The sequence below is a fragment of the Lathamus discolor genome, chromosome 18 (assembly GCF_037157495.1).
Source record: "Lathamus discolor isolate bLatDis1 chromosome 18, bLatDis1.hap1, whole genome shotgun sequence".
Classification (NCBI taxonomy): domain Eukaryota; kingdom Metazoa; phylum Chordata; class Aves; order Psittaciformes; family Psittacidae; genus Lathamus; species Lathamus discolor.
The window spans coordinates 4,978,103-4,999,069 of NC_088901.1; the positions used below are offsets into that span (position 1 = coordinate 4,978,103).

General features: G+C 47.8%; 3 protein-coding genes across 12 annotated transcripts; 2 read left to right on the forward strand and 1 right to left on the reverse strand.

Moving 5' to 3' along the window:
• The first annotated feature begins 435 nt into the window (after nucleotides 1-435).
• Nucleotides 436-5,388, forward strand: LOC136023424 (zinc finger and BTB domain-containing protein 8A-like). 2 transcript variants are annotated; one of them, XM_065697846.1, is made up of 4 exons: nucleotides 436-515; nucleotides 1,437-2,404; nucleotides 3,626-3,795; nucleotides 5,012-5,388. In XM_065697846.1, the coding sequence occupies exons 2-4, from the start codon at nucleotides 1,462-1,464 to the stop codon at nucleotides 5,336-5,338; spliced, it is 1,440 nt and encodes a 479-aa protein (XP_065553918.1). In that variant the 5' UTR covers nucleotides 436-515; nucleotides 1,437-1,461; the 3' UTR covers nucleotides 5,339-5,388. The 2 variants fall into 2 exon arrangements, with proteins under 2 accessions (XP_065553918.1, XP_065553917.1); XM_065697845.1 differs by lacking the exon at nucleotides 436-515 and adding an exon at nucleotides 1,169-1,337.
• On the reverse strand, nucleotides 1,352-13,566 carry ZBTB8OS (zinc finger and BTB domain containing 8 opposite strand). 9 transcript variants are annotated; one of them, XM_065697858.1, is made up of 13 exons: nucleotides 13,396-13,566; nucleotides 11,585-11,770; nucleotides 10,182-10,206; nucleotides 9,502-9,623; nucleotides 9,206-9,288; nucleotides 8,773-8,825; nucleotides 8,482-8,518; nucleotides 6,553-8,058; nucleotides 6,336-6,450; nucleotides 5,743-6,191; nucleotides 5,535-5,628; nucleotides 3,635-3,821; nucleotides 1,352-2,310 (listed from the first exon to the last, which is right to left on the reverse strand). In XM_065697858.1, exons 2-8 carry the CDS (start codon nucleotides 11,670-11,672, stop codon nucleotides 7,972-7,974), a joined length of 495 nt encoding a protein of 164 aa, XP_065553930.1. In that variant the 5' UTR covers nucleotides 11,673-11,770; nucleotides 13,396-13,566; the 3' UTR covers nucleotides 1,352-2,310; nucleotides 3,635-3,821; nucleotides 5,535-5,628; nucleotides 5,743-6,191; nucleotides 6,336-6,450; nucleotides 6,553-7,971. The 9 variants fall into 9 exon arrangements, with proteins under 9 accessions (XP_065553930.1, XP_065553932.1, XP_065553931.1 ...); XM_065697860.1 differs by lacking the exon at nucleotides 13,396-13,566 and adding an exon at nucleotides 12,842-12,941 and having other exon boundaries at nucleotides 11,585-11,767; XM_065697859.1 differs by lacking the exon at nucleotides 13,396-13,566 and adding an exon at nucleotides 12,842-12,941.
• RBBP4 (RB binding protein 4, chromatin remodeling factor) lies at nucleotides 13,145-20,849 on the forward strand. The gene is made up of 12 exons (XM_065697850.1): nucleotides 13,145-13,381; nucleotides 14,194-14,341; nucleotides 14,913-15,058; nucleotides 16,193-16,366; nucleotides 16,801-16,916; nucleotides 17,066-17,226; nucleotides 17,345-17,471; nucleotides 17,560-17,637; nucleotides 18,749-18,825; nucleotides 18,942-18,999; nucleotides 19,096-19,206; nucleotides 19,759-20,849. The coding sequence occupies exons 1-12, from the start codon at nucleotides 13,366-13,368 to the stop codon at nucleotides 19,822-19,824; spliced, it is 1,278 nt and encodes a 425-aa protein (XP_065553922.1). The 5' UTR covers nucleotides 13,145-13,365; the 3' UTR covers nucleotides 19,825-20,849.
• The last annotated feature ends 118 nt before the right edge of the window (nucleotides 20,850-20,967 follow it).

The following is a 20,967-nucleotide window of genomic DNA, read 5'->3' on the forward strand; positions in this document are numbered from 1 at the left end:
CACTTGCAGTACTTTCCCTTAGGATTAGCTCAATTGTTTGAATACAGAACTTCCCGTTATAGACCTGCTCCTTTATTGAATCGTGTGCCATATCCTACACGCCACAAGGACAGAGGTTTCCCATTCAGGTCGTAGCTCTCTTCCCCATACACAGATTATCTGGACTGGGCTTTCTCAGCAGCACCGCATTGTCTGCGGGAGGCAACGGCCTCCCGGGCGGCGAGTGGGTGCGGGGCGAGGCGAGCAGCCCCGGCGGCGAGCGGGCGGGCGGAGGCAGCCGCTGGGCTGCGCCTGCAATCGGTGCGTTGCCCCTTTAACTGTGTCCCCGGCCCTCGGGCGTCTCTGTCCAACGCCCACGTCAGCAAATACCTTTTGTTTCTCTCCCGTTCGGGCTCTCGGGGCTGCGGGACCGGCGCGTCGCCTCCAGCCACCGCCAGCCCCGCCGCGGGGCCGGGATCCCGCACCCACCGCCCGTTCCCCTCGGACCAGCGGCAGCCGCCCGCAGGACCCGCCCGGTGAGTGGCGGTCGTGCTGGGCACCGACAGCTCGGACCGGCCGTCGGGCTGAAGGGCGGCGGGGAGCGAGCCCCGCTGCGAGGGCGGCTCCGGGCTTCTCGGGCTGCGGGCTCCGCGCGCTCAGGTTCCGTGCGCGGCGGCCCCGCGGAGCCGATCGTGGCTCGGGCTGCGCCGCGTCCTCGGCGGGCGCCATTTGCAGCCCCGGGCGCGGCTGGAGGGAGCCGGGCGCGGCAACAAAGGGCTGCGCGGGAGCGGGCGGCGGGAGGGGCGCCGGCAGCGCGGGGAGGCTGCGGCCAGCCTGGGCGGCCGCGGCTCGGGACACGCCGGGCGCCCGGCACCGGGCGGCGGCGGAGCGGGGGGCAGCCCCGGCGGAGCGGCAGCCGGGGCGCCGGTACCGCGGGCGGCTCCGGGCTGCACGCCCAGCGCAGCGCAGCGCAGCCGTGCCCAGCCCAGCCAAGCTCGGCGGAGGGCAGCGCACTCTCGGCCGCGGCACCGACGGTCACGGGCGCTGCGGTGCCCGCGGTAGGAGCGGCCCCGCGCAGCCACCAGGCGCCTCCGCGCTTCGGCGGGCGGGTCCGGCGGCGCCGGGCGACCCGGGCGGCCGAGGGCTGAGCGGCCAATGCGGGCGGGCGGGCGGGTGAGTGACGGCGGCCTCCGCCAATGCCGGGCGAGCCCGGGCTGGGAGGGCTGCGCCCGCTGGAGCACCGCGGCCGCCGCCGCGATGCGCTGTGGCAGAGGCAGGTCCCGCAGCGCTCGGGCCGGAGGCTCCGGTAGGCAACCGTCTGCCGAGGCGGCTTTTTCACCGCTGGACATCGGTAACACGTACGATATTCACGTTTTTAAACACAGACCCATCTCTTTAATAACAGTATTCAGCCCAGCCGGTTTAGGTAGTCACGGGTCCCCTTGTTTTTCCTCTAGAACAAGCCTTTATCTCCCCGCGGGCATGGAGATTTCCTCCCATCAGTTTCACCTCCTGGAGCAGCTCAACGAACAGCGGAAGCAGGACTTGTTCTGTGACTGCGATATCCTGGTGGAGGGGAAGGTCTTCAAAGCACATCGCAATGTGCTCTTTGCCAGCAGCGGCTATTTCAAGATGCTGCTCTCTCAGAGCTCGAAGGAGACGAGCCAGCCGACTGTAGCCACATTTGAGGTCTTCTCCCCAGAGACGTTTATGGTTATCCTGGACTTTGTGTACTCAGGCATATTGGCATTAACTGGTCAGAACGTGATCGAGGTCATGTCTGCAGCCAGCTATCTGCAGATGACGGATATCCTGAATGTCTGTAAGACATTCATTAAGTCATCCCTGGACATTAATGAGAAGGAGAAGGACCGGTATCTCGGCCTTTCAGCCAAAAGCACAAACAGCGACCCTGCCCGTCCCAGCCTGTATCGCTCGAGAAGGAAAGCAAAGAGCAACCCCCGGCGCTCCTACTCCCTCCCGGATGAAAAGGCTGCTGCAGCGAATGAGAACTCCTGGAGCAGCTGCCTGTCCTCACAGGTGATCCTGCAGCGGACAGAAACACAGCTCTCCAAGAGAGGCAGAAAGCCGGGCTCGGCGAGGAGACGCCGCAAGCACCTCGGTCTGGCCCAGAGCCGTGACTTTGCGCAGTGTAAGCCCACCAAGGCCGAGAGGGCCAGTGGTACCGGCAGTGCCTCGGACACTGGCCACATCTCACGTGTGAGAGAGGAGGTTGAATTTGATGCCGAGAATGACGTTGAGCGTGATTATGGGTGTCATGGATCGGACACAGTGCCGAAGAGGTGGTCTGTTGCTCATCTGGAACAAGAACTGTCGAGGACACCTGAGTTCGTGGAGTTTAAGGCAGAGGAACTATACACCTCAATGCCCAAGATTTTAGGAGTAATGAGTACTTGGAATGAAGGTAAAAAATACAGTTTTGCAAAGTTTGTCTTCATTTGGAAGAAATTAAATGATCTTTTGAAGAATTTGTATGGCTGCATGAAAACCCAAACGATGCCTAGACTTGCAGATTGTTTTATCTCCTCGATTGTAGCACCTGAGACTTCAGAGCCAGAGCAGAGCATGAGAATTGCAACCAGAGAGCTTGACCCAGGTGTTCCATGAAATGAGAGCAATGTGTGGCACATTATCTGGACACACGTGGTGGTTAATGAAGCTTCATGAGCTGTAGCTGACCTGGGGACCTGAATTTCTCCTGTGAGATCCCCAATGCCTGGCAGGGATGGAGGCATTCAGCCTAAATCCAGCCCCAGGGTGTCACAGCAGCAGGTCTTGTCCTTGCCAGGATGCTGCATTCCCTCACAGATCAAACCAGGTCACACTTCACAACCGTTTGGCCATGCTACATAAAGCACCTGACTGACAGCATAAGCCCAAAATAAATGTACCTGTAGTTCATTACAATTGTGTATTTTTAAGACTCTGTGCATCCTACTATATTAAATAGAGGTTAGAATGTCCAAGCTGTGAATGGTTAGCTGATGGGACAGTCAGATATGATGACTATAGATAACAGCTGTGTAGTTATGATCATGTGTATCTCTAAAGAATACCCTGACTAAGGAAACGCTCTGAAATGGCCGTTTAACAAGCTCCGTAAGAAATACTGGCTTTGGGGGATGGTACTTGGGGATGTTCCCTATTTAGTGACAAACCAAAGGGAAAATTGATCAGAGAATCATAGAATTATTTGGGTTGGAAGGGACCTTAACGCTCATCCAGTTCCACCCACCTGCCACAGGCAGGGACACGCACCACTAGAGCAGTTTGCTCCAAGCCCCTGTGTCCAACCTGGCCTTGAGCACTGCCAGGGATGGGGCAGCCACAGCTTCTCTGGGCACCCTGTGCCAGCGCCTCAGCACCCTCGCAGGGAAGAGCTTGTGCCTAAGAGCTCAGCTCAGTCTCCCCTCTGGCAGGTTAAAGCCATTCCCCTTGTCCTGTCCCTACAGGCCCTTGTCCAAAGCCCCTCTCCAGGTTTTTTACAGCTTTCATTAGGCACTGGAAGCTACTCTAAGGTCTCCCTGGAGTCTTCTCTTCTCCAGGCTGAACATGAATTACTTATTTAAACTGAAAAACAACCAAATTACTACACAAAGAATGACTCAGTGTTTCTCTGTCCCAGATGACCTACCTCGGATGCGCTTCAAATGCCCGTTCTGCACGCACACGGTGAAACGCCGCGCGGACCTGAAGCGGCACCTTCGGTGTCACACGGGGGAGCGTCCGTATCCTTGCGACGTGTGTGGGAAAAGGTTCACCCGACTGGAGCATTTACGGAACCACTTCCAAACGGTATGGCACCTCTGTCGGAATCTGGCCTAGAAAACCAACAAGGTTTCACTGCTACCGGCTCCTCAGCCATAGCATCATGGAATCCTAGAATAGTTTGGGTTGGAAAGGACCTTAAGATCATCCAATTCCAACTCCCCTGACATGGGCAGGGACACCTCACACTAAACCAGGTCACCAAAGGCTCTGTCCAACCTGGCCTTGAACACCACCAGGGATGGAGCATTCACAACTTTCTTGGGCAACCCATTCCAGTGCCTCACCACCCTAACAGTAAAGAACTTCTTCCTTACATCCAATCTAAACTTCCCCTGTTCAGTTTTAACCCGTTACCCCTTGTCCTGTCACTACAGTCCCTAATGAAGAGTCCCTCCTCAGCATCCTTATAGGCCCCCTTCAGACACTGGAAGCTGCTCTGAGGTCTCCACGCAGCTTCTCTTCTCCAGGCTGAACAGCCCCAACTTCCTCAGCCTATCTTCATACGGGAGGTGCCCCAGTCCCCTGCTCATCCTCGTGACCTCCTCTGCACTTGTTCCAGCAGTTCCATGTCCTTTTTATGTTGAGGACACCAGAACTGCACACAATGCTCCAAGTGAGGTCTCACGAGGGCAGAGTATAGGGGCAGGATCACCTCCTTCGCCCTGCTGGTCACGCTCCTTTGGATGCAGCCCAGGATACGGTTGGTTTCTGGGCTGTGAGCGCACACTGCAGCCGGCTCATGTTCATTTTCTCATCGACCAGCACCCCCAAGTCCTTCTCTGCAGGGCTGCTCTGAATCTCTTCTCTGCCCAACCTGTAGCTGTGCCTGGGATTGCTGTGACCCAGGTGTAGGACCTTGCACTTGTCATGGTTGAACTTCATAAGGTTGCCATCAGCCACCTCACAAGCGTGTCAAGGTCCCTCTGGATGGCATCCCTTCCCTGCAGCGTATCAACCGAACCACACAGCTTGGTGTCATCGGCAAACTTGCTGAGGGCTCACTCAATCCCACTGTCCATTTCAGCGACAAAGATGTTGAACAAGAAGGTTTCCAGACTTAATCCCAAGAAAACTGCACCTCAAATTTCATGATTTGTTGTTTAAATTGGCAAATTCCATTTTCAATCTTAAGAAAAAACACAATTTGATGAATTTTTCTAAAAACCAAAAGTAAATTAAAAAAAATAAACTTTTTTTTTTTTTCTAAATTCTGATGTTTTCTATTTTTACATCTCTTTAGATACATCAAGCTGGCAAACTGATCTGCAGGAAGTGCAAGCGTCACGTAACTGAGCTAACGGGATGCGTGGTTCAGCAAGGAACAAGGCGCTACAGACTGTGCCACAAGTGTCTGGCAGAGGCCAATTTTGACAGCATTCCCGAGGATTTAGATGCAGAACATTCCCCCGTCTCCTCCGCGGGAAACAAACGTCCCAAGTGGGCTCTGGAGGAGGAACAGAAATCGGATGAAGGGACAATGGAGGAACCGTATGATCTGGTTGTTCGCCACGTCAACAACGATGTTCCAGGGGAGGAAGATGAAAAGGTGAAACCAAATCTGAGGTAGATCTATTTGTTCCTGTTGTAGTCAAGATTAAATTACTCGTGTCCTACCAACTAATGCTGGGTTATGACTTTCATTAGAATGAAATATTGCTCCAATTCTAATACGAGGAGCAAAAGACAGACTATGAATGAGTTGGTCTCTACTTACAGACACGCAACAGTGAACTGCTTCTAAATATCATCCAGAGAGTACTTACTGGTTTAGATTTCATCCCAGAGCTCCTTCTGGTAATGGAAGTGAACAGGGCGTTCAGTGAGGGTGCTGCCAGCTGAAACCTGTCACCGCCACAGCTGCGTGAGTGGAAACAGGCGAATTTATAGGAAATATTTAAGGAATATTGAAAAAAGGGGTGACTAACACTGACTTAGTTAATTCTGAGTGTTTTTCTAGCAAATTCCTCTCACCGTATCTGCAAGCAGAGCACTGCACTGTACTCAGCTTGTGGCTGATGGTGTCCACAGGGCATCTCAGCAGTTGTACGAAGTTAAACTTTAACTGCATCGATTTCTCGCTCCCGAGGGCTGCCCGTGAGGCTCGGCCTCCACACCGCAGCCCCTCAGGCACCGGCCGCCCCTCAGCCTCTGTGGGGATCAAAGCGGCCGCAACTCGACGCCTGATTGGCTCATCCCAGTCGCCTGACCCCGGGCCAGCCAATGAGGTGTCAAAGCCGGCGCTGAGGGGCGGTAGCTCCGCTCTGCCGGGCTGAGGGGAGCAGGCAGCGGCCGCCATGGCGCTCGGGGGCCGGCGGGGCTCGGGCTCTCTGCCGTGCTGAGGGAACGCCTCGGCCGGTCGCCCCCAGCATCTCCCGCAGGTGGGTCCAGCCCTCGCTCTTCCTCCCCAGCATCACTGTGTGCTACAGAGGGTATATATGGAGAGAGTTAGGGCTCCTCCTGAGGAGAGGCCTCCTATAGCCCCCCCCCCCCCCAGTGTGAATATCGTCCTTATTTTTGTGTTATCGAATACGCATATTATTTTATTTGCAGAAAAGTCTGCTCACCTCAGCAGAGAGCAAAGTGCTTGGTTCACTGGCGTTAAAACTCCGCTGGCCAAAAGTACTCGCACACAAATCATTCATGGTTCCAGTCCAAATTTTATTTCAGCACTGGAGCTTTCTCAAAAAATAAAAGGGGTTTTAGGCCTTAATCTTCACAATATGGTTATAAACCCATGTCTGTTTAAGATGGCTTTATAACAAAATAAAGATGAGACACTACCTCGAGGGGAGGCACTCGCAGCACTGACACTGAAGGAGGAGCGCAGCCTGATGCACTGCTCACCTTTCACTCTCATTTGCCATCCTGTGATTTAAAATAAAGCACTCATTTAATCATTTGTGATTAATTTCAATGAAGTCCATAATCCTTTGATGTGAAAGGATTGTCTGTGTTGTCCTTTCTAAAGACAGGGAAGCTGATCCAAATCATCTGCTTTTTAACACAATCAGGTTTCACCATAGTTGGGAGTCAACCCCCTGCAAATCTGAAGCATCCCTTTTATTAACAGCAGCAAAGCTGCCTACTTCTTAGTAGTAACAGCAAGCTAATACTTGCCATTAGGATTCCATGCATGTGTGTATTAGGATTCCCTATGAAGATAGGCTGAAAACATTGGGGCTGTTCAGCCTGGAGAAGAGAACATGTGTGCAGACCTCACAGCAGCTTCCAGTGTCTGAAGGGGGCTATAAGGATGCTGGGGATGGACTCTTCATTAGAGACTGTAGTGATAGGACAAGGGGTAACAGGTTCAAACTTAAACAGGGGAGGTTTAGATTGGATATAAGGAGGAAGTTCTTTACTGTGAGGGTGGTGAGGCACTGGAATGGGTTGCCCAGGGAGGTTGTGAATGTTCCATCCCTGACAGTGTCCAAGGCCAGGCTGGACAGAGCCTTGGGTGACCTGGTTTAGTGTGAGGTGTCCCTGCCCACGGCAGGGGGGTTGGAGCTGGACAATCTTAAGGTCCTTTCCAACCTAAACTACTCTGATTCCATGTACATGGTCACATGCTTTAGCATTGCATGTGGGAATTTATTTACAGCAATTCAGCACCACCTGCTGGCACGACTTTGTTTGAAGGTGGAGGTGGGTGGATTGTTTTTCCATCAGTATGGTTTAATTGTCCTTTGAATTGTCCGAAATTTGTCTACATTAACTCCGACCCACTGCAAGGGGTTTGGACCCTTTGCATAAAATACGGAGGAGGGATCGCACCTCAGAATTCAAACATTTAAATCTACAAATGAAATCATGTAGTTGAACAGATCTCCTGGCACCCTACAAAAAGGCAGTATTTAGCTAGCAGCTGCACTAATTTCTCTATTTGGTTTATACAGCACATAAGACATGCGTCAGCCTTAAAAGCTGACTACCAGCATTCCTGAGAGGCTCTCAAACCCTGTATTTCTCTCCCTTCTTCTCAACATTCCCCCCAAACCCTGACTAGTTCTTATTTTTCCTGGCATGCAGGTATTTCTGTCTCGCCATCCTCAAGTTAAAACACAGGCTGACATTCCCAACAATTCTCCCTTCAATTTGTGGCTTTAGTTGGCTAATTCCTTTGTTACTTCCATGGCATTAGAGTTGAAGAGGCTTTTGCCAGCCAATGATCAGTATTCACTGGACCACGCTTTTCTTGCTTTAAATATCAATGATGACAAAGACTTCTGGCTTTTCATCTTCACAGATCTGCATGGCCGAGTAAGTTATGGCTTTGACCTCTGTGCCCTAGAGAAAGAAGACACAAAAGCATGGATATTCTAAATGACATCCCATGTAGCAGTTCATATCAATACTCAGTATTTATCACCTTCTATAAATGCTATCCAGTTTAATAGGTTTTCGTCCCCAAAAACCTGTAGCTGTATTTGCTCTGATGAGCAGGAAAGTTGGCACACTAATGCAAGGCTTGGCCAGGCCAAATAGTGAATAAGTGACTTCCCTTACTTTATTGCCTCTTGAATAGTACAAATTCCTTCTCTTACCTCTGACAGAACATGAATATTTCCCATGCCAATACTTAAGTTTAGTGCCTTGCTACCACTCAGATGTGAGGAGATCTCTGGAGAACTTGGAGGTCTGCTTTAAAAGACACCAAACCTCCCCATCCCACCCCTAAAATGTCAAAGATGTACAGATGAACCTGCATACCTGAGGGTGTTTGGGTAAAGAGAACTCTTCTCCCCACCTTTAAAGGCAAAAAGAAGAGAGGTGTTGGAATTTGGGTAATATTTACCAAATGCTGTCATTAGTTTCATTGATGAGCATAGGACAGCGAGGTTTTCATTTCAAGCCTCAAAGGAGGAAGAGAAGCCCACAGCCCACTTTTCAGAAATCATCAGTGAACTCCTGCACATCACAGCACTGCGGAATGTTACTCTGAAAGCAATATGCGTGTTTTCAGTAACTGTATTCATTACTCAAGTTATCATTTAAGCTCACCCAATTGATCTTATTTTGAATTGCATTCGGTCAATGTAAAGCACTTTCACCTCCTGCAGAGAAAGCAAGGAGAAACATGTCAGTATCACCTTCAACCTTCAGGCCCAAATTCTCAGTAAATCCCATTTACAAGGGTTATATTCCACTATTTAGATGGAATCTAAAGCAGCCTCAAAGAGATACATTGCTACTTGGAACATGAAGGCAGCAGACTCATGTAAAAGCAGCTCTGTAATAGCAAATTGGTGTTTGTGGCAATGAAGCTTAACAATTTACTTCTCAAGTCTTTCTGCCCTAGTGTCTTCAATTCTCCGTGTGTTGTGCTGAAGTGATCTGTTGCGTCCCTTTTTCTCCTAAAGCAATACTGAATTCAGAGCTGGTATGATCAGAGAATAGCCTCAATCTACAGATGGAAAAAGATCAGAACACTTACCCTGGGTATAAAAAACTCATTAGCACTGAATTTATACAGCCACTCATCCAAGAAGTGGAACAGAAGAGACAACATGTCATGGCCTGCGGGATTGAAGCAGAGAGGACTGTCAGTTGACTCCTGGCAAGAATGCCCACACATTTTTAAGACTACACATCAGGTGTCCTGCTTCTGCTCTATTAGAAGATTCAGCTTAGTGATACTTAAGTAGATTCTAATTAACTGCAACAACACTACATGTAAAACTCTGGTACCCTTCTCCCCTCAGGTTCATAGAGTTCCAGTGAAGCATTTACCTTCTGCCTCCACCTCCACTGTATCCACAGGTTCCACGGTCTCTGTATCAGTCATGTAGCCAAACATGGCCATAACACACTGCTCAAAGGCCTCTTCCAAAGTGTCTCCCCAGGCATGTAGCCTAAAAAGACATGGGATAATTTACCAGACTGTAACAAGAAAAGAAATCCCAAAGTAATGTGCAGGTGAACTATCAGAACATGGGAATTAATGCAGAGCAAGGGGATGAACAACAGTACTTGCTTTGCTATACCTATGCATTTGGGCAGATTACAGTTTCTGAGAAGAGTTTCTTGGGAAAATATGGAAAATAAATGTTATCAGACCTCAAGAAAGTTCTTTTCTGATATGGTTAATTATGTCTATAAAAGTGAACTACTCAGAAGAAATTTGGTTTAAAAGAAAAGATACTAAAAGGAGATTTCAAAAGACATTTCCAAGCAACAGAGGCTTAATCAGGAATATTACAATTCCTTAACCATAGGACTATTCCACTAGAGAGGAAACCAACTTGATTCAGTGCTCCCAAAAGCAAAACCAAAACTGACCATCAAAAACCCCAGAGTGTGTAATTTCATAGTTCCATGAAGTGTACATCTGCAACCAGACTTCCACAGTTAGTCCAGACTTACAGCAGTGGAAATAATCCAATTGTTCTATTGAGAAACCCCATACTTACTGCACATCTGCTGTGTGATCCAGGTCTGAGGGGGAAAGAAAAGGAGAAGGCATGAGATCACCAAACATGGTTAAAAATGAGGATTAAAAAACCCCAGAAAATCAGATCCTGTTGTTAGAACTTTTTACATTCATTTTCAGATGTGAAATGGGAATTACCTATTTTGAAGTAGATGAGGAAAAGCACATATAGAATTTTGGATTATTTCTGCCAAGCAGAAGATCAGTGTTTAATGTAATGATGCCAGTGCCCTTTGTGTACAGCACTGTGTGCAAAGGATGACTCTTGTAATACAACAGGCTTCTACATGTTAACTGCAAGAAAAGGGAACTTTAACCAGGACTAGAGAGGTTTTGCTGAAGTCTGCAGGTCTGGAAGTTATTCATGCAGAGGATGAGATTTGCAAATATTTCCAGCTCAGTGAAGAAATTTAACTGTCCACACCCAAAAGACACCCATTATGCAAAAAGGAGATTTAAAAACACACAAAATAGAAGGCAATCTTCACTAAATGGTGAGATTAACATCCCAAGCGTGTATCCAGTTTTACATGAACATCATTTATGTTCACTCAGAGGAATGAAAGAAATACAAAATTACCCCAGGTTGACAGAAACAGAGCTAACTTGGCATGTAAAATTCATGCCACACCATGATCACCGACTGAAAGGCTCTTCTGATGCTGGTTAGATCCTTCACACGCTATTAATGGATTCTCAACAACGGTCTCTAAAGCAAACACATTCCAGGGGATGTAAAAGAAGAATAAAACCTCTTCCAGTTATGGAAGCAGCGTGACTATTGTAATACGTCACGGTATTTCTGCACTGCTATCACAGATCTGAACGTATCCTAAAAATACATATTCTAACAGCAACAGACACTGTCTCTCCAGACAGACATCACTGAAATAGAAAGCACTCAGACAATGAATGGGCTCCTGCCTTAAGCCAGACCTTGGGCTACCACCCACTGGCTTGACATGTTCTTAGAAGACATTCCAGGGGTGGGGAAAGGGAGAGATAATGATCTTGAAGTAATGCATGTAGAAGGGAAAACACCCCAAAGAACACCAACACACTCCTGAATGACTCTTCCTAGATGAGATTAGAGAAATGTCCTCCCTTGCTAAGGAACAGCTTGAAAGGGGAAAGTTTTCAAGGTGAGACTTAACTCATTTATTTTTATCATGCTTTCTTTAGCACCCGTAACAAGAAAGGCATTTATTTGTGATAAAACAGTAGATCTCTCACTTCTATTAATTCAGCTCCAGATGCATCCCACAGTCTAAACACACATAACACTGGCATATTAAGAAACCCCACATGTGCCTAAAAAGCAGACCCTGCTGTTTTCCTTCCCCTCCCTCCCTCTTGCCATCACACTGTCACATGGACACTCACATTCATACTTCTTGTTGAGTGGTGGGTATTTGGCTTTGATCGCCTTCTGCTCCTCGGTCAGGTTGTAGTCCCTCTCATCAGCTGCCATAGCTGCAGGGCTGGAGTCAAGCTCCTCACTTCCTGCTGCAAAGAAACATGGCCCCAGCCGCCAGCGCTTCAATCCTGCCTCACTTCCTGGTGATGCTGCTGCAGAGAAGGGAGAACGGCCGCTCAGTTTGGTTCTTCACTTGGTAGCAGATCGGTAACCAATAATAACCCAAGATCCTAATGCATGGTGTTCAGTTGTTTGCTCTCAAACCTGTCACTGGGGGAAGCTCAGATGCAGCTCTACACCATTTGTTAGTAGTGTTCAGGCACAGTCCCTCCAGACACCACATTTCTTCACTCATCCTCAAGAAAAGTAATAATGAAACATAACTAAACATCATTTTTCGTTAGGGAAACAGCAAAAGCCTAGCTTTCTCTTAGACCAGGGCTTGTATTTAACCATCCAAACCCAGAAGCACATGCATGGCAAATACAGGTGTTGCCCAAGTGCTGGAGTTTTCCTGTGCTCCTTTCCTTGCAGAACACATTCGCAGTTTTAACTAAAAACCCAACCATAATGAACTTCACCAGAGTCTCATCCTCAGCCCAGATCTTAGTTGCTGTTCCATGCAAGCTTTCATTTGTAAATCTAACAGACATAAACTGGAGAACCTGATTAACTTGAAGCTCACTAATTCTCTGATTTCCAGATATAATAACTATTCTCCATTTCTTTTTGGTGTACTGGTAAGCTTTACCCACAGCTGAGCTCAGGACTTCCCCAAATAATGCAAATGCCAGATTTACAGATAACACATAGCATCAAGTCTGCTTTTAATCAGGAGTGGTTCTTATTCTGAGGCTCGGGAAAGACTATGGAGGATTTCCACTTTGTTTCAGGTACCTCACAAAGAAGCCTGAAATGGAGATGCCAGAGCTCCTCTTGGGGAACAAACCCACGTTTAGCAGTAATAAGCACATTTTGGTTTAAAACCTGTTAAGTCTTGACTGCGGACAGTCAGATCCCCGACTGACCCCCCCAGGTTACCCACAGCGGGCCGGTCAGAACCGGCCACATCCCAAGGAGCTCACAACTCCACTGAAGCAGCCACAGAAAAGGAAGCTATGGGTGATTACAATTAATAACCCAGACGCAGGTCGAGGATACTCCGAAGGCGCCTGGGCAGCCCTGTGGGGAGGGAGGGCCAGGCCTCGGCCCCACACACGCACCGATCTGGTCCGGTCCGGTTGGGTCCCAACACGGTCTGTTCACGGCTGTAGTGACCGGAGGAAGGCGCTGCCGCAGCCACGGCCCTTTACAGCTCCCGGCCTCGGTCCCCTACCCGGGCACCGTCCCTCAGCGCGGGGCGCTGCCGCTTTAAGAGCGACCGAGGCCCCTCCAGGAAAATGGCGGCTCCCAGGGGAGCCTCCGCAGCACCCGGCCTCCCTCCCACGTGACCGCCGGGCGCGCTCCTTTGCCCCGTGTCCCCGCCCCTTGCTTCTCGTCGATTGGCTACCGCCACCCGGCGGCGGGCGGTGATTGGCCGGCGTTGGCGCGCGAAGGGGTGCGCGGCGCCGGAGCGGCACGCAGCAGGGGCAGGAAACAATAGAGCCGCGGCCGGAGGGTCCGAGCCCGGAGGGTCCGAGCCCGGAGCGGAGCCGCCGCCCCCGGAGCCCAGCGCAGCCCAGCTCGGCCCGGCCCGGCCCGGTACCGTCCGCCCCGGCACCGTCCGCCCCGCTGCCCCCGCCCCGCCATGGCGGACAAGGAAGGTAGGAGGACTCACGGCACGGTGTAGGCCTCGCGGCGCGGCCTGCTCCGTGAGGCGCGGTCGATCTCCCTTGCGCGTCCCCACACCGGCTGCCGGGTTGAGGGGAGCGGGGCCGGGGCACATCGGTCTCCCCCGGGCCCCGCCGGCATGGCTGGGCCTCGCGGGGGCGGCCTGATGAGAGGGCCCTGCCCGAAGCAGGCTTTCTCCGCCCGCCCCCTTTTTCTCCGCCTTTCGATCCGTTCGTATCGCACCGGGGGCAGTTTGTGTGCTCCGGGCCCGGTCTGAACGGGAAGGGCCCCGGTGTAGTGCAGACAAAGTGTGGGGGGGGGGTCACTGGGAGGCCGCTGCGCGCCCGCTCCTCTGGCTGGTGGCAGATGGCGAGAGAAATAGGGCAGCAGAAGGAGCTTTGGGAAACTGGGGTTTGGGAGCTGGTGGCTGCTCCTGAACCCGTCCGTTTCCTGCCCTCCTGCATTTACACGTCGCAATTCCGGTTTCTGCCTCTTCCTCTGCACCGAGTTTCTGGATTTTGTTAGGCTGAGCTGATGAAATTTGGCGTCGTTAATGTCAGTTCCCAGCCTTACAGCCGGAAACAAGGACTGGCGTGTACAACAGGGGGGTTTGGATCATCTGTGGGTATATATTGCACCAGTTACTGGGAAAGACAGCGGAGAGTGATAGTGGAATATAATGCTTCAACAGAGTAGAAAACAGCAAACCAGGGTGTGATGTAGTTGGCTCTGTGATCAGTTGCCCACTCACAGATAATGTGCGTAAAGGCTAATCTGAGACGTTATTCTTTTACTAAACCTTTAGCAGCCTTTGATGATGCGGTGGAAGAACGTGTGATCAATGAGGAGTATAAAATATGGAAAAAGAATACCCCTTTCTTGTATGATTTGGTAATGACCCATGCTCTGGAGTGGCCCAGCTTGACTGCGCAGTGGCTGCCTGATGTAACCAGGTAAACTTGGTCTTTTCCTCCTTTTTAAAGCAGAATCAGTAGTAAATCTAGGTTCACTTTTTGTTAAAGTAAGGCTGCTCTTTTCTGCCTTAATCACTTCTTGTATCCTTGCCTCGCCAACAAGTTGAGGACTGTGAGCAATAGAGAGAGATTTAGGGAAATATCTTCTGTGTTTCACCCATTGGATTTCTGTGCTTTTCTTCTTCCAGCTTCACCCTTTAATAAGCAAAAACTTCCTAAAACCCAGAACTAGATCTAATTTCTGTATAGCCACCATTTTGACCTGAGCTTCCCTAATAATGTTCTCCTTGCAGTGAGCATTCAGCCCCGTCAGAGTTGTGCTCAGGAGGAGCTGCTAAGGTCTCAGGGGAAGGAATGCTGCTCTATCAGTGTTGTGCTGTAGGAATTTTAGGTTAAGATCTTGAATTCCAATAAGTGATTTCCTCTGGAAGAAGTGACTTTGGAGCAGAATAGTGCTGACTTTAATGACTGTTATTAGTCAAACCCTGCTGTAATCAGCCCAGTGTTTATATAACCCCCTTTTGCTCTTCATGTAATTCTTCCTTTGCAGACCTGAAGGCAAAGATTTCAGCATTCACCGACTGGTCCTTGGGACCCACACTTCAGATGAGCAAAATCACTTGGTGATAGCCAGTGTGCAGCTGCCTAACGATGATGCACAGTTTGATGCTTCACACTATGATAGTGAGAAAGGAGGTAAAGGACCCAAGATTTGAGCGTGTTTGTCTTTTCTTAAAGTTCAGGCAGCCAAGTTGAGATTTTACTTCTAAACTAACCCAGTTATTTCTAAGTGGTACCTGACTTACAGTCTAAAACCATAATATTTGTCCAATATATAATGTCTTAATAATGATGAAGAAAGAAGGTGGCAAGCTTATTGCAGAAGTGTGCGTGTGGAGGGAAACCTCACCCCTCCCTGTTTCTCACCACAGATTGACACTGAATTTCATGGAGTGCTGCTGCTTGGTATTTTTGTTACCACTTTTGCATTACAGACACTCTTCAAGTGAGAAAGTCGCTCCTGTAAAAGAATATTTTCTTTCAGGGGAGGATAGCATTTCACATGTTCTGCTCTTGTCTGGATTCTGCTGCCTGCTGGCTGTGCCAGCCTCTCTTGGATAAAAGGTTGCTGTGTTTTGTTTGGTATGGCAGACTTGAATTTGATGCTTTCTGTGGGCTTAGTTGGCTGTCAGCATCGCTGCAAGTTCACCATCTCTCATGTTTATTTGGTTGAATCAGTCTTCCTATTTGGTAAAAGTCCTTAACGATCCAATGTTCTTTTTGCTGGAAGACTGGATTATTGCAATTAGTACTGCCAGGGTTTTGCTGTGCAATTCTGTGGCATACTGAATTACTGGCACTAAGTAATACTGAATTAGTTAGAAAGAGAAGGCAGCTTTAGCAAGCCCTGTTCCAGTCCCATTTCTTACAATGTGGTGCAACGATTTGTTTTTAGCAGAGCTTTGTCTATTCTGAAATGCTGATTTGTGTTATATTTGAAGGGGAATTAACAGAACATCTGTTTCAAATTTACAGCACATCTTCATTACAGATTAGAGTTTTGGATAGAAGACATTCTGGGCTTGTGGTGTTAAAGTTGAAAGAGTAGAATATTTTCAGGAAAAAAAGGGCTTTGACTTAGTAAAAGTCCTGATATCTTGATGTTACAAATAGAGATGTTTGAAACAACATCCAATTGAAAATGGGATTCTGCCTGTTAGAGCTGTTTGTTCAAAATGGGTGCTTGGTAGTACCAATGATTGAGTTGTGGATATTAGTCTTGGTCTGAAACTGGCTTCGTATTTACAACTCCTGAATTCTTCTTTCCAGAGTTTGGGGGCTTTGGATCAGTCAGTGGAAAAATCGAAATTGAAATCAAGATAAATCACGAGGGAGAAGTGAACAGAGCACGTTACATGCCACAGAACCCATGCATCATCGCCACGAAGACTCCATCCAGTGATGTCCTTGTCTTTGATTACACCAAACACCCTTCTAAACCAGGTGCCTGCTTCTTTATTATGCCTGTCCTTCAGAGATCAGCCAGCCCTTCCTTAAGCATGGTTGATGTAGTGAAAAAGAGGTTCTTTGACTCCTCTGTAGATACTGTAGCTCTAATTTAGACTGGACTGACTGCTTCTGGACCATCCAGCCTCACACACACATATGCACACACACACACACACACACAAAGGCAGCTTGGAATAACCTGCATTGTGCTTTTATTAAGCTAAGAAGACAAACTGAGTTGTCTCAGTGTATTCTGTTTTAATGAGGTGATTTTTCAGCTAGAGAAAATGCTCAAAAGGTAGAGAGGGATCCTGTTGAAAATATCAAAGCAAAGATTAGTGAAGCATGGTGAAACTCAATGGTTGATATTCCAGGATGTGCTGGGAATGATACTAGGCACTAGAGGTTTTTACACTTCCTCTTTACAGACCCTTCTGGAGAGTGTAACCCTGATCTGCGTCTTCGTGGACACCAGAAGGAAGGTTATGGGCTGTCATGGAACCCAAACCTGAGCGGGCATTTGCTTAGTGCTTCTGATGATCATGTGAGTACTTCAGATAGAGTTGGGGTACAACGTGCACCAAGTGTCCCTTGGCAAAGGTCAAAACCGGTGCATTTTTTGAGGGGGAGGAGGTGAGGAGAGTGTCTCCTTCAAAGATAAATTGTTTTAACTGGTTTTTATATGTTTTAAAGACCATTTGCTTGTGGGATATTAGTGCTGTTCCAAAGGAAGGCAAAGTGGTGGATGCAAAGACCATCTTCACAGGGCATACAGCAGTAGTGGAAGATGTATCTTGGCATCTGCTCCATGAATCTCTTTTTGGATCCGTTGCTGATGATCAGAAGCTCATGATGTAAGTGGGGTAACGTCTTCAGAAACTGAGTCCTTCAGTCCCTCTTGCTTTCCTATCTGCTGCTCAGTAAAATGGGATATAAATCTTTGTTTCAGTTCCATGTTTTTCCCTCTTACAGTTGGGATACTCGGTCAAACAACACCTCCAAACCTAGTCATTCAGTGGATGCTCACACAGCTGAAGTCAACTGCCTCTCTTTCAATCCCTACAGTGAGTTTATCCTGGCTACAGGATCAGCTGATAAGGTACATCTACCTTGAACTTGGAACATGCTTAGCTTCTGGTGGCTGAGTGGTTACTTCAGTGAAAAATGGCTTTCTCCTTTTTTCCTAGACTGTTGCTTTATGGGACTTGAGGAACTTGAAACTGAAACTGCACTCCTTTGAATCACACAAAGATGAAATATTTCAGGTATAACAACATGTCTTTGTCTTTTATGCACAAAGTATGCACATAGTTCTACTTAGCTGTCTGCAAAAATGAAAACCATGTTTTTCCACTCCATGTTTTTATTAAATGCACTTAAACCCTCTTACATTCTTCTTATCTGCTTATAATTTTGTGGCTTGTTGTGGAGCTGGATAGTGCTTTCTGGCTGGGGGAGAGCTCCAGTACAGGTAAGAGTGCCCAGGAGGCCAGGGGCAGAACCTAACAAGGAGCTGGTGTAGAGCTTTAACCACCCAGCAGGGTGAAATGCTAGCAGTGCTGAGCAGATGTGAATTATTCATGGCAGCAGATTGAAGCAGGGAGGCACAATGAAATGGCTGCAGTGTTTTCAGCTGCTCAGCTTGGTCCTGTTGGAAGGCTTTAGCCAGACCCATTCAAGGGGATCACTGGAACATTCTGTGACAATGAACAATTGCTAATTTTGCTGGTGTAAATATAGAATGTTAGCATCATGGGTAGCACGTGCAGAGCAGATACAGTATTTCCATCTCATGCCTTACTCAGAAGGGAAATATGCAGAGATTTTTTTTTGTAGAAGGATTACTACTTAATCCTAGTAGTTACCCCTAAATAAAATTACACATGGAATCCTGAAATGTGGGGTTAGCGTGCGGAATGAGGTGTTCTGTTCTAATCCTGTGATCCTATTAAATGCTATGTTTTGGAGAGATTTAGCTCTAGCAGAAGGACTAAATGTAAGGTTTTGGGCAGTTAAGCTTAATAACTGATTTCTTTTCATGTGTAAACTGTACCTTCTACTTAAGGAATCTGTAGTTTATATTTGTGCAGTCCTCACTAAGGTAAGGGACACCTCCTGCCCTTGAGAGTTGTTTGCACTTTGTAACACGTGGCCTGTGTTAGAGGAAAGGTTAATGTGGTACCTTTTTGATTTTTCAAATGCCTTGTTGTTGTATGAATGTTCATAAACCTGTATTAGAGTGTTACTATTGGACATATCAATTGGAATGCTCACAGATCATTCATGGTACAAAACACAGTGGTGTTTGTTGTGAATGTCTGTCATGTTACAGCTTCTCCAAACTAACTTCTTTTCTGAATTCATCCTTGCCTGTAGGTTCAGTGGTCTCCCCATAATGAAACTATCCTGGCCTCCAGTGGCACTGACCGCAGGCTAAACGTCTGGGACTTGAGGTAAATCCCAAATTGCTCACTTTTTGTCCTGACAAAGTGATATTAGCAGTTGCATCACACTTCAAAAGCTGAACAACCAACCCCTTACCTTTCCATTTTCCTCTCTTTTTAAACAGTAAAATTGGAGAAGAGCAGTCCCCTGAAGATGCTGAGGATGGTCCCCCAGAGCTGTTGGCAAGTCTTTTGAATTTCACTATCTTGATCTATGACTCATCTTTGCAATGGAGATTTGAAAACATTCCCTATTTTTTTTTCTATCCCCAATGCTAGTTTATCCATGGTGGTCACACTGCAAAGATCTCAGACTTCTCCTGGAATCCCAATGAGCCCTGGGTAATTTGTTCTGTATCAGAAGATAATATCATGCAAGTCTGGCAGATGGTAAGTTGTTTGGGAAGGGGCAGGAAGTGGCAGGTGAGAGATGCTGTGTTGCTGCCTGGATTTCAGCATCCGTGGTTTTATTTACAGCTCTTGGAATTACTCAGTAGCACTGCATGAATCTCAAAGGGACAGTGAAATCCCTTTTGGGTTTGGCTAAAACAATGGTTTACAGATACTTAGAAGTTGGGGGGGTTTATCTATAACTGGGTTCACAGGGGCTTTGTTCTTGTGGAAGATGCTGCTGCTAAGTGGAAGACCTCATAAATGTACAGGAAATAGTCTGTTCATTGAAGTAAATCTTGCAATGATTTAACAAGGTAGATTTCCACAAGCTACAATAACTTACAGGGGGCTTAGGAAATGTTTTGGAGATGTGGCTGTTCTGAAAAGGATCATTTGTTTTAATTCTTTAATGTAAATGGCCTTGAGGGACCAGGGATGGGTGATACCTGCAGGTAAAAAGCTGCCAGTTTTTGAACAGTTCTAGCAGATGGAATCCCATTTGCTGCAGTGGGAAATGCTGCTCCAGTTCCTCCATCTCTTGTCTTGCAGGCGGAGAACATCTATAATGATGAAGACCCTGAAGGAAGCGTGGATCCAGAAGGTCAAGGATCCTAGATGACAGCCTTTTTCCTCTTTCTAGTCTTTTTCCTTCTCTTCCCTCTCAACCCTGATATTGACTTAACACTGGTTTTGAGACACACGTAGACTTTGTGTTCAGCCATCCTTCTGTAGATACCATCAACAGGCTTTTTAACCCAGACAGTGAGTACCCCCTGAGGGCTTAGCCCAGTGCAGCAGCCACCATGCTGTAGCTCCTCAGCCATATTCCTCTTGCACAATAGGGCTGGCTGTCCCATATTCACTGCCTTCATCACACAGAGCAGATTTGGGTTTTGTTGGTTTTTCTTCTGTCTTTAGCTTGCTACAGCTGCAGACTTTTGTCTCATTTGAAAGGTTAAATCAGTAGAGCTACCAGAGTGTGCTTGAGCCAATGGAGATGATACAAGAGTTAATCCACTGGCAGGTCAGAGTGGAAGGTGTCATCCTTTTCAGTACAACTCTGAAGTCTTGGGATTCCTTTAATCTGTACCTTGTGGATTTTTTTGCCTCTGGAGATACAGGTTTGCAGATTCTGACTTGAACTGAAGTTAAATTTCTTCCTGTATCTTTTGGTCTCTACTGATAATTCTGGGTTTTTCATTCCTTCCTTCCTCTCCCTTTTCTCCCATCTGCTGAGTGACAGCGGTTTGCATTCCTTAGCTATTCCTGCAGAGCATCATTCACCTTCCATGTATTTTCCTCTATTGTGTGTTTCTTGAGCTGTGTTTTCACATATATTTCTTTCCTTTCTGTGAAATGGTTTTTAAAACTTGGGGCCCCCAAGTTGTAAAGGTGTCTGTTTTTACCAACTAAGGTACCACAGATGGCATGCCTGGTAACCTCCAACACCTTTGGTAGCTGGTATGTGTAAAGCAAATCAAACATGGATGAGCTACTTGTTTTAGGAGTTAGTCCTTGACCACTAGTTTCTGCACATCTTCACTAGGGTGTCCTGTTCCACCAGCAGCCTGTTACTCTCCATGCTCCTCATGACTAACTGCGTGTAAGTGCTTCAGATGGAATAAATTTTTTCTACGTAAGTGCTGTGGAGCTTTGGGCTGGTGTTTTTGTTGTGCTGATGTTTTCCTTCTGCCTTAAACTCCCTCTGTGGAGAGGAAAATGCACCTCTTCAGAAAGCAGAGTGTGAGCTCTGCCTCT

Excerpts from the sequence above, each read along its gene's own strand:
- LOC136023424 (XM_065697845.1), top strand. The coding sequence starts at position 1,237 with ATGCGCTGTGGCAGAGGCAGGTCCCGCAGCGCTCGGGCCGGAGGCTCC. Across the intron at positions 2,405-3,625 it reads AATGAGTACTTGGAATGAAG|ATGACCTACCTCGGATGCGC; the intron begins GTAAAAAATACA and ends TCTCTGTCCCAG. Across the intron at positions 3,796-5,011 it reads TACGGAACCACTTCCAAACG|ATACATCAAGCTGGCAAACT; the intron begins GTATGGCACCTC and ends ACATCTCTTTAG.
- ZBTB8OS (XM_065697858.1), bottom strand. The coding sequence starts at position 11,672 with ATGGCAGCTGATGAGAGGGACTACAACCTGACCGAGGAGCAGAAGGCG. Across the intron at positions 9,624-10,181 it reads GATCACACAGCAGATGTGCA|GCTACATGCCTGGGGAGACA; the intron begins GTAAGTATGGGG and ends ATGTCTTTTTAG. Across the intron at positions 8,059-8,481 it reads CTTTACCCAAACACCCTCAG|GGCACAGAGGTCAAAGCCAT; the intron begins GTATGCAGGTTC and ends TTCTTTCTCTAG.
- RBBP4 (XM_065697850.1), top strand. Across the intron at positions 17,227-17,344 it reads GATGATCAGAAGCTCATGAT|TTGGGATACTCGGTCAAACA; the intron begins GTAAGTGGGGTA and ends TCCCTCTTACAG. Across the intron at positions 18,826-18,941 it reads CTAAACGTCTGGGACTTGAG|TAAAATTGGAGAAGAGCAGT; the intron begins GTAAATCCCAAA and ends CTTTTTAAACAG.